The sequence below is a fragment of the Papaver somniferum genome, chromosome 5, assembly GCF_003573695.1.
Source record: "Papaver somniferum cultivar HN1 chromosome 5, ASM357369v1, whole genome shotgun sequence".
Classification (NCBI taxonomy): Eukaryota; Viridiplantae; Streptophyta; class Magnoliopsida; order Ranunculales; family Papaveraceae; genus Papaver; species Papaver somniferum.
In genome coordinates, this window is record NC_039362.1 from 189904988 (window position 1) to 189917495 (window position 12508).

The following is a 12508-nucleotide window of genomic DNA, read 5'->3' on the forward strand; positions in this document are numbered from 1 at the left end:
TCATGGTCCACTTCTTTAAATAAAATTGTGTTTATGCAAAGAACTCACCATTAGAGCGTCCACAGTGGGAGAGTAAACCCAAATATTTGGTCTTTTGAACAGACGTAGTGGAACGTATTATCGATCAAATTTTGATCAACGACTAAAACCCAGAGTATATTTGGTCTGGGACCAAGACTAAACCCAGATATAGTCGAGCGTTGATATACTTCACGCCCCACCACCAGGCGGACATATAGTGCACGTCCCACATCAGGCGTTGGTATAGTCTACGCCCCACACCAGGCATTGGTATAGTTTACGCTTCACATGGGGCGTACGTAAAGTCTACGCCCCATTTTTTTTTTTTTTAATTATTTTGTATGGGGCGGGCATTATACCCCCGCCCCATTCTTTGTTTTCAAAATCATTTTAGTGGGGCGGGCATTATACCTCCGCCCCACTTCTTTCATTTTTTTTTTTTTTAGTGCACGTCCCAATCAGGCGTTGGTATAGTCTACGCCCCACACCAGGCGAACGTATAATGTACGTCTGACCAAATTTAGTCTTTCCACCGTAGCGTCACACACCATACTAAACCCAAAATTTGATCTTTTTCCCCTCTTTGGTCTTTGGTTATACTCGCACCACTGCAGTTGCTCTTAGTGACGGATTTTTGTGTATGAATATTAAATTTATAGAAAAGCTTATGATCAAAACAACATATCAAGTTGCGGGACACAATTGAAAACTGTATACGCGTGTTAATTAAACTATATAGCAATTCTGCGATGTTTATGGTGCTATGAAAAATTAGAGAAAGAACTATATACAACCGAGCGATATTGACTATTAGTATCGAGTAAAATCGACAAGTTTATACAGTAGATACATCTGATTACCGATCAAACTAACCAATATACATAAGTATGGAGTATATGATACCGTTTGATCTCATGTAAGGAAAATATGGAACCCAAAAAATAGAAAACTAGGGTTTTAATTAAAATTTCATAAAAGTAAGAAACAAAATCGATTGATAAAAAATCGCACGGTGATTAGAGTGTGCATGATAACGTCCAGTGAAATAGAGAAAGGGAAGAAGAAGACACAAAGTAGAAAGAAGAAGGGAGAAATTTTATTCATATTTATCATAGACAAACATTAGGGCCTTTATTTATAGGGGTAGATACAAGAGAATCCCAATAATAAACGAAATTCACCCTAGATATTCTTTGTTGCGCTAAAACCCTGCGGAAGCGATTTGCACATCTACACAAGTACTCTAAATATTGCAAAGAACACAAACTAAAAAAAAAAGAGACGAGAATTTAACGAGGTTGATTCCTCGGGAAAAATAAGTGATTTATATATTATCGCAAGGGAGAATACATATAAACCCTAAGAGAGATAGAAGAATTTTTGTTGTGTCTTTTTACTTTCTCTAATAGGCTATTTATATAGGTACATTACTTATCCTACAAGTCTAGGGTTTCATAACTTAGCTAAAAAGTCGCTAGACTTTAGGAAGAAGTAAACAAACCCAAGAGTTATCATAACTCTTGGCCGACTGATTTTGGTAGATCCCAAAATCTCTCCACCGTCACAAAACATGTGTGAGTTTATCCAAACTCAACTTGACCGATCTATATCTTCTAGAATAGCAACACACGGTTTGGGAGTTCCAGACTGTTTTGAACTCTGTCAAAATGTGTCATATAATCTAGGCATCAACAATTCTCCATCTCGGATCATGCATTCATGCATGAGACGATCAATATACGAAATCTCCTTCGTCTTCCAACGTCGATTGCGTCATAGGATGCCTACGTATCCTCTACAAGGAATCAAACCGACCGTAGTTCACTTAATGGCCTTGCTAGAAGGCCTCCACAGGGTTCCTAAGAACCTCTACCCCAAAGGGTCTCACCAAACCGGAATAATATTGATCAATTTCGAGCAATGACGAAACTTGACCCCAGATACTACTTTCGTTAACATATCAGCTGGATTGTCTTTGGTATCGATCTTCACAAGTAGAATGTCTTCTTCTTCGAGAATTTCTCTAACAAAGTGAAACATCTATATGTTTGGTTCTGGCATGATGGACTTGATTCTTAGATAAGTAAATTGCACTAAGACTAATGCACAGGAAGATATTCCTTCACAACACCCAAGTCATCGAGCAAACCTTGTAACCATATAGCCTCTTTGAATGCCTCTGTCACTGCCATATACTCCGCTTCAGTAGTCAAGAGAGCCACAATAGACTACAAAATTGATCTGCAACTAACCGGTGCTCCAGCCAAGGTAAATACATACACTGTAGTTGAACGCATCTTGACCAAATCACCAGCATAGTCAGAATCCACATAACCAACACACAGCTGATTGTTTCCATCTTCCTTCACAAACTCCAAGGTAACATCAACAGTACCATAAAGATACCTCAAAATCCATTTCACAACTTGCAAATGTCATTTACCAGGATTATGCATATAACGGATGATCATACTTACTGCATGTGAAATGTCTGGCCTCGTACATACCATCGCATACATCAACTACCAACAATACTAACATATGGGACTTGGCACATATACTCACGCTCTTCTTCAGTAGTAGGAGACATCTTAGAACTCAACTTAAAATGAGGACCAAGGGTAGTACTTACAGATTTAGTTCCTTCCCAGATACCAAATTTCTGTAACACTTTTTTCAAGTATTTCTTTTGAGACAAACAAACTTTACCCTTCTCTCTGTCACGTTAAATATCCATGCCAAGAATCTTCTTAGCTTCTCATAGATCTTTCATCTGGAACTCAGTTGACAATTTCTGTTTCAAATTATCAATCTCTTTCTTATTATTTGATGCTATCAGCATATCATCGACATACAAGAGAAAATATATGAAAGACCCATCATGTAGCTTCTTGAAGTATACACAATGGTCATAGTTACTTCTTGTGTATGTATGGCCAATCATAAACTGATCAAATCGCTTGTACCATTGTATTGGATACTTCTTTAGCCCATACAGCGATTTTTTCAGCTTGCATACACAATCTTCTTTTCCAGGAACTTTGAACCCACACGGCTGAGTCATATAGATCTCTTCTTCTAGATAACCATGTAAGAACGCCGTATTGACATTTAGTTGAACTAGGTCTAAATCATATTGTGCTAACAAGGTCAACAAAATTCGGATCTATGAGTGTTTCATAACTGGAGAGAACACCTCATTGTAGTCAATCCCTTCTCTTTGAGCATAACCTTTTACAACTAACCTTGCCTTATAGCGTACTTGATTTTCCGAGATCCTTATTTCTTAGCATATACCCATTTGCATCCAATGTCCTTCTTACCGTTCGGAAGCTTCGTAAGAACCCATGTTTCATTCTTGTAAAGAGACTCCATCTCATCCTTCATAGCAGCTTCCCATTCTTGACACTCTACACTGTGTATAGCTTCAAAATAGGTATCAGGAATGCCTTATTCAATAACTGGTAATGCATAAGCTATAAAATCATCCGTCCAACTAGGTTTCCTGGTTTGTCTTCTTGGTTTGCTGATTGCTATGGCCTCAGTGACCGTAGCTTTTGTATCTTCCACTGCTTCATGTTCCTCTTCATTAAGATCGTCATTATCATTTGGAACTTCAGTATTTACCTCCCTTGTAGACGCCATGCCTTCGGAAGTGGTCGTAACAGATACAGACTTAGATGGAATTAGTGGAGTTGCATCAATCCCCACTTGCTGCAAAGGCTCACCGGTACTGGTAGTGTTCTCCACCTGCTGAGAACCCCAAGACTTCACCATAGACGCTTCATAAAATGTAACATCTCTACTCATTACTATATTCTTTTCTACTGGATCCCAAATTTTGAACCCTTTTACTCCTTTCTTCACACCCATAAACATCCCTTTAACAGCACGGCTATCAAGCTTGTTTTCACTAACACGATACCAAGCATGGCAACCAAAGATATGAATTGAGTCATAGTCATAAGCTGGTTTACCTTACCACTTATCCATCAGAGTTTTACCTTCTAATGCAGCTGATGACAACTTAATGAATGAGGAAGCACACATATGTAACTGCCTCAGCCCAAAACGCTTTACCTAATCCAGCATTAGATAACACACATCGTACCTTCTCTAGCAAAGTATGATTCATGCGTTCAACTACCCCATTTTGTTGCGGTGTCTTCTTAACTGTGAAGTGCCTCTGTACTCCCTCATCCTGACATACTTGAAAGAATGGATCACTTTTGTACACTCCGCCATTGTCTGAACGTAGTACCTTGATCTTTCTGCCAGTTTGAATCTCATTTGCCTTTTTCCACCTCACAAAGACTTCTAGGACTTCATACTTATGCCTCATGGTGTATACCCATACGCTCCTATAATAGTCATCAATAAACGACACGAACCAAGTTTCCCTCCCAATGATGCATTATTGGAGGGACCCCAAACATCTGAGTGAACATAATCAAGAACTCCACTAGTGTTGTGGATTGTTGTGACAAAGCTTGTTCTTGTTTTCTTTACTTTCACAAAATGTTCACAAAACTCTAATTTGCAGGCAATAGCACCTTTCAATAAATCTTGAAGAATTAAAGAATGTAACGACTTATCACCTGGATGTGCAAGACGCATATTCCATAACTTCGTGGTCTCCATAGCTGCAGCCTCGATGTGTTCCGAAATAGACATATCTCCTGTTATCGTACTCCCAGTTAAGTAGTACAAGTTATGATGCCTTGTGCCCTTCATGATTACCAACGACCCAGAGATTACCTTTACAACGCCATTTTCAGCGACTAACTTGTAGCCCTTAGCTTCTAAAGTTCAGAGCGAAATCAAATTCTTCTTCACAGCAGGTACGAATCTTACTTCCTTCATCTCCCGAACCATACCATCATGCATCTTAATTCGAATACTACCAATCGTAATCACCCTGCAGGTGTGATTATTCCCCATACGCACTTCTCCATCAAACTCTTCAAAGCTTGAGAACATGTCTCAATGAGGATAAATATGGTAAGTAGAACCAGAATCTAACATCCACGTACCGTCAGTTACGATAAAAGTTGATGGTATCACAGTCAGCGAAAAATATGAAGCTTCATATGAATCTTTACTTGCCTTAGCAATGTTCACCTCGGTCTTGTTGTTATCCCTTTGTCGATCCATACGCTTGGTGCAATCCTTAGCCCAATGACCAAAGTCATGACACCATGCACATTCATCCTTCTGTAGACGCGCTCTTGTCTTTGAACGCCCTTTACTTTTGCCACAATCACCAGTCTTCTTGCTCCTGTCTGTTGAACGACCTCTTGCAAGAAGCAAGTCATTGTTAGCTTCACTTGACAGGTCTTCACGGTCCATCTTCCTGAAATCCTCACTACGCAAATCTGTAGTGAACTCAACATATGTCATCTTATCCTTTCCGTGCATTAAAGCCTTAATCACGGGTTCATACCTTTCAGGAAGAGAGTTTATCATACACAAAGCTTGTTCCTCGTCCTCGATTATCTCATCATAGTTAACCAACTCAGCAAAATTTTTATTATATGAATCCAGACGCTCTATTAGAGTTGCACCCTTCTTCATGTTATAGCGATACAAATTCCTCTTAAGATGTATCCTATTTTCCACGTTCTTCACAAGGTACTCCTTCTATAGCTTTTCCCAGAGATCCTTTGCTGAAGTCTCGTCCTGATAATTAACTCTTACTGTTGTTGCTAAACACCCTCGAACCGAACCAAGACATAATTTATTCATCTTGTTCCACTGCTTGTAAAATTCCTCTTAAGATGTATCCTATTTTCCACGTTCTTCACAAGGTACTCTTTCTATAGCTTTTCCCAGAGATCCTTTGCTGAAGTCTCGTGCTGATAATTAACTCTTACTGATGTTGCTAAACACCCTCGAATCGAACCAAGACATAATTTATTCATCTTGTTCCACTGCTTGTCAGACATCTCAGCTGGCCGACATCAGTTATCCATAAACCAAAGTCATTGATTCCGGTAAACTTTCAACCTTCAGTTGTGATCTATGAGAATGCAATATTTCTTCTTTTGTTTCTTTATCTTTATTTGTGGACTCCGAAGTTCTCCTAAAGGATCTTTCGGATCAACTGGATCTCTCCCGTCAACCATTGTTCACAAACAAAAAACTAAGCTTTGAGATCAGAATTACCTCAAACAACTTCAGAAAAATACTCTCGCTGCAATATTATGTATACCCAAAATTCCAAGAACCTACCGAGCTCTTGATGCCAATTGTTGCGCTAAAACCCGACAGTGCTGACTTTTTTTAAACCACCTATTTGATCGATCATGAGTAAAAACTTCAAACCATTTTTCAAGTTCAACGAATTCTTATACGTCTTGTGTTAATTGAATTATTTTTATCCCCTACTTCGGTATTGTGTATTGTTTCAAACCACAGATGTATTTTGTAATATTGTCTGAACTATCTTTAAGAGCAAGTCTTATAGTGGAATCCAACCTATTCCAAGTGTGGAAAATTCATGGAATGTCAAGTCTAGTGGCTTCTAAGTTAGGGTTTTCCACAGAAAATCCAAACAAGGTTCCATGGTTTGGTGGAATGGTCCGTGAATCCATCTAAACGCCAATAAGAATAGCGTTAAACGCAATTAAGAATGGAGCTTTTTTTTTATCTATAGATTTAAACTGAGTTGTTAAAATCTAACGGTTGAAAAAAAAAGCTCAATTCTTAATTGCGTTTTTTTTATCCGTAGATTTAAAATGTGTTGTTAAAATCTAACGGCTGAAAAAAAAGCTTCATTCTTAATTGCGTTTTTTTAGCTCCATTCTTAATTGCGTTTTTTTAGCTCCATTAAGAATAACGTTTCTACTATTCCACCATTACACTTGCGCTTTCATCCACAGTTCCAAATGCTCAGGTGGCGTGAAAGATGGATGGATTCCACCATAAGACTTGCTCTAATTGTATCATGGACATTTATCATAGAGTCGTATTGGTTGTTTACCATTTGCTGCCTATATATCTCATTCTCCATTATTTCCCTTTCACGCGGTGCTTCAGACTCCAATAGCATTTACTTCGCGCTTCCCTATACACATCCACCTGTCTCATTACCTTCTCTTCTACGCACTAGCTTAATCAATTTTCTTAAACTTCTTTCGATTTTTTTAGAGCGATAACAACTAAGAGCTCTCAAATGCAGAGATATGACTGAAAACAAAAATTATCTAAAACTGGTGAATTTTGATAAACTTAATTTTCTAGGACAATTTGTTATGACCGGCACAAATACATTCCCTCATCACCAAGGGATCCCTTATGTTTGTTGAACAAGTCATCTGCCTCTCCTTCTACCTCTTGATCCTTGAGATGTTGAAGCACAAGTATATGACGATGCAGATACACTTCCTCCTCTCCCACTCCATCTCTTGCTAGAACTGAGATCATTCGGATCTGGGTTAGATTGACTATTTTGGTCTAAGTTCCATACCTTGAACAATAAGGCCACTCTTGGGTACTCCACTCTCAGTCTCAAGCACAGACATATGCACCTCCACGCCCTCGTTGTCCCATCCTTCGTTATAGAAATGACCGATCTCAACCTCCATCCATCCGTCTCCTATCTCCCGTGCAAAATATTCAGGCTCCAGCGGTGGATATTCTTCATTGCAAGCACAGAAGTAGATAAGTCTCTCTTTGCTACACGCACTAGTGTCACCACCATCTCGTCCAACGACTTTGGCCTTTACAGGTTCATAATCATTAAATTCATAAGCATTCTCATTTAACTTGAACACAAGGTAAGCTACATAGAAGGTGTTAGGGATAGCAATTGGATTTCCAGCTTCCCACAGATTTCAAGCCACCATACCAAACGCAGTTCAGCCACCTCAGCAAACCTGGAGTCAGGGAACCCTCGATAAAACCAGTACTGAGGAGTGTCTCCGGCCCCACAAGCAATTGCAATCTCCTTTGCTCCAAGCATAATACGTTTCCTTCCACTAGATTTTTCCAGCTGAATGCTCTTAGATTCGGATAGGCAATAATAAAAGTGTTTCTTAGATTCGGCGACAGCTGATGCAAAAGGATACAATGCTCTGGAGATGATGTCTTGATAATCGGGGGGTAGAAATTTCTCCCAGAGAGCATCTGAACCGGCAGCTGATTTAAAAGAGTTGAAACAAGACTAAACCTACACGCATCTGGAGGTGTTGTTAGAGATAGTATGTCAGATATACATCCTTCTGGATGTCTTTCGAGATTGTTTATATCTGCCTCTTCTTTCTCTGTTCTTTCCATTGTTGATGACTTTACCTTCAGTTCTTTATCTAGACTGTTTCTGCAAAAGGGAGAAAAAAGAACGTGAAATTTAAAATCGCTTCACCAAATTACAACGTGTGTAACCAAAACATAGCACTCATCACAACTCGCTTAGTTCAATCTCCATGTGCAAGTAATCTTCAATACTTCGTAACCTCGTTGATGATCTTTAGCTGCAAGCTTTGTTATCTAGCTTAACTTTACTATGAAACGAATTGTCACTTGATGTTTTGTATTTAACTACTGTAACAACTCGGTTTGGTTTTGACGAGATTTTTCTTTTCTTGCAAATAACTTTGATAGCTTGCTCTCTTTATATAGCTTTCGTATCTACATATCAAGAGCTATCCTATTTGTTCTCAAAAACTTATTCCTAATACAATTAGGTTTTTTGGGCACCAAGTAATTTCAGCTTTCATTAACCGCCACTAAACGCATAAAATCCCTTGTGTATCACACAACATTAAATACTCAAAAGTCATTCTCCTCAAGACTCGCAATTCTACCTGGCTGGGTGCTGCCTAGTTGTAGCGATGTTTTGTTCATGCTGGGTGCTGACTGGGTCGGTTCAAGGGGACCGGCTAACTTTGCCATGTCCCAGAAAGGTAAATCTTGCCAGACCAGTTCAGGGTAACTGGTTACGCCCGGATGCACCGGATGAATCATACACAACCGAGTCAGACTAGTTTCTTGGATATATCGGGAGTAAAGACTTGACCAAATCCTCAATTCATCACATCACGCAAAATCATGCACGTGTCCCTATTTTCATGCACGTGTCATTAATCATCACACATCCTTCGGCTTACATGTCAATCAACCACAAAAATAAGCTAACAGAAGAGAAAAAAGCTTACATTCTTCTCCTCTTTTATAACCCCAATCAAAAATGTCATTCTCTTCTACTTCCACTTTCTTTCTTTTCTTTCACCTTCATAATCTAATCACATCATCTCATCCATGGCTACCCAAGAAATCAGACAAAGAATAACCAAAGATGAACCCACCACAGCTTCTTCTACAACCACCACCACCTCAAAAACACCCCCAACAAAACCAAACAAAATGGCCATGGCAAAAAAAGGTCTTAAATCACTATCCATAGCCATTTCAATACCAACCATACTCACAATACTTACAATCTACCTTTCTGGTTCAAATCAAAGATACGAATCATTACAAAATAAACCACTTTGGTTTCCACCAACATGGGCGTTCAATTTCTTGTGTTTAATATCATCCTGTTGCATGGGTCTATCTTCTTGGTTAGTTTGGGCTGAAGGTGGTTTTCATAAACAACCAAATGCTTTGCCGTTATGTGCAGCTCAGCTTGGATTGAGTTTATGTTGGAAACCGATTGTGTTGTTGATGGGTTCAAATTATTTAGGATTAGTAGTTTGTGTTGCTGAGTTTGGTGCTTTAGTTGGTTGTTCAAGAATGTTTAGAGATGTTAATCCTATTGCTGGTGATCTACTTAAGCCTTGTTTAGCATGGGTTGCCTATCTTACTATTATAAATTATAAACTTGTTTACCTCTAAATGAAACTTCATGTACTATTTGTGATCTTCATGTATCTAGTAGTGGTTTCTTTAATTTGTACCTTGCAAGCTCACTTCTTTTCTCTCTTTGATACAACAATAATAGTAGCCTTTTCTTTGTTTAATCATGTTCTAGTTGAAGTTTTGGGTTCTGATGAGAGTGAGACACCAGATCATAAAGGTGAGGAGATATATGGTGATGCGAGACCCTCAACTTGTGAAGAATATCGTCTTTGACAACATAACTTCAAACTACAAATACGACTGAGATTCCCACCATTATTTTATTATATATTTCTAAGCGAGACGGTCCGGAACAACAAAGTCGTTGTAGTATAGTGGTAAGTATTCCCGCCTGTCACGCGGGTGACCCGGGTTCGATCCCCGGCAACGGCGTTTCTTTTTTGCTATATTTTGCTTTTTAAGGCATTTTATGCTCCATGGATATAAAACTGAATAATTCACAGATCATAAATCAATGCAGCAAACCTTTTTCTCAAGAAACTTTTAACAATTCTACAGTACGTTTGTAGTGCTATGAATCTCTTTTGTCAACTCTAAAAACAAAATTACAAAGAAATTTTTAGGGGCTGTACAGTATTCATGTGTTCACCTTGGGTCTAAGTTCCATACCTTGGACAATAAGGCAATACTTGCCTAGCAACCTCTCAGTCTAGGGGTGTAAATTGGTCCGGGCCGGACAGCCCGGCCAATTTATTAAGGAAAATTTTTTGTTTGGTCCTAGGCCCATATAGTCATTTATAGTAGAGTCCAACCGGATTTTTTTTATCCGAAGGTCTAAAATTAATTAAAACATGGAGATAATATCCCTTGCTACCAAACGTGTAGTCCAACCGGATTTTTTTTATCCGAAGGTCTAAAATTAATTAAAACATGGAGATAATATCCCTTGCTACCAAACGTGTGTGTCTATACTGCTTACAAATTTGAGTACATATCTGGCACACTGTTCACAAAGTGGAGCACATATCTGCTAACAAATTTGAATATATATATGCCGCACTGCTACAAATCTGAGTACATATCTGTTGCACTGCTTACAAATTCGAGTATATATATATCCGCTGCTTACAATTCGAGTACATATCTGCTGCACCGCTTCCAGGTAAAGTACATATATGTTAGAATCAATTATAAATAAATTAGAAAACGTATTACATCACATATGTTAGAATCAATTATAAATAAATTAGAAAACGTATTACATCACATATATTATAGGATCATACGAATGAATCTAAATAACAGACCCATCGACTGTTCTCAAGGACATAAAAGTAGATGACGTAACCTCCAACAGTAACTATATGCAAAACTTTTGCACACCTCAGAATTAGTTTCAACCACCTCATCTCCCTCGCATTTCCATTAAAAAACATGAAACAAGCAGACTGGAGGTGTTCAAACAAACATCTTGTTGTCAACATAAGACCATCCCAATCTTCATCTTCTACTTTGTCGTGAATATTCTGGGTTGGGATTAAAAAAAAAAGAAACAGATAAACATTAAAAGAGTAAATTTTTTAATGGCATAAATATTCTTAACAACACCCAGGACTTGTTTTTCTAAGATGGGTAATAAACATCACAAGTTTTGTGTACTTACCTCATTAAATTCAAGATGAGTCAATTTAGGTGTTGCTTTGAGCAGTGGAAATACTGATTTATCAATAGTTACTTCCAGTTCTAGTAACAACTTCTCCAAATTATGAAATATAGGTATAATTTTTACGAACTCGTCCGCAACGGATATTGTCTATTCATCACAACTAAAACAACATTAGCAAGTATATTAGTTTTTAGGAATCTGCTTGAGCATATATTACATAAAAATTTAAAGAGAGCAAAATAAAGAAGAGTACCTGTAGGGCTGCAGCACATACTGTTAAATTTTTTACATGTGCAAGCGCTTGAAAAAACTTACTTACAGCTGCACCTATCTTTCGCCCCCTTGGTACACAAAGCCAAACGTTGCAGACACTAGTGTTTGAAAACTGGAAAGAAAATATTCCTTTGCCACCCAACCATGATAGGTAAATGACACCAGATTTGGTGCATTAATTTTGAGAGCACAGTCTTGTAAACCATCATCATCATCACATCTGCCGTTATCAATTTCCAAAATATTTGAATTAGAAGATTACCTCAACTCTGAAGCTTTGACAAAATGAAGAATCAACTCTTAATTAATCACCAATTCGAGTAATTTAATGCTCAATAATCATAACAAACTCATTACACCAGATATGTACTGTCAATTCATACACATATTTCAGTATTACCCATATGTACTAATGGATCAAACCAAAAAAAAGTGGCAAAACACTGAGCAAACAGAATCAAAAGAATTTTAAATCAGTACACCAGATATGTACTGTCAATTTATACACAAAAACAAACTATAACAAACCCAAAAAAATAAGAGAAAACCTATAGATTCATAGTAACCACAAAAAGAAAACAGTACGTCATATATGTACTGATAGGTAATACACAAAAGAAAACAATTGATAATAAAAATTTATGAGTCTTGTGACTCTATAGATTATCATTTCCACATAGTGACTAAGGGTGAAAAACAGTTGTGTATCAGGTGGTGTCTGTTTGTAGCATGAAGCAAGAAATGGGT

General features: G+C 38.0%; 1 protein-coding gene and 1 non-coding gene across 2 annotated transcripts; both read left to right on the forward strand.

The window, feature by feature from the left end:
- Positions 1-9236: 9236 nt before the first annotated feature.
- On the forward strand, positions 9237-9958 carry LOC113278361 (translocator protein homolog). Its single transcript, XM_026527223.1, has one exon. The coding sequence runs from the start codon at positions 9280-9282 to the stop codon at positions 9856-9858; it is 579 nt and encodes a 192-aa protein (XP_026383008.1). The 5' UTR covers positions 9237-9279; the 3' UTR covers positions 9859-9958.
- Positions 9959-10182: 224 nt separating this feature from the next.
- On the forward strand, positions 10183-10254 carry TRNAD-GUC. The gene has a single exon. It is a non-coding gene; the product is annotated as a tRNA-Asp (tRNA).
- The last annotated feature ends 2254 nt before the right edge of the window (positions 10255-12508 follow it).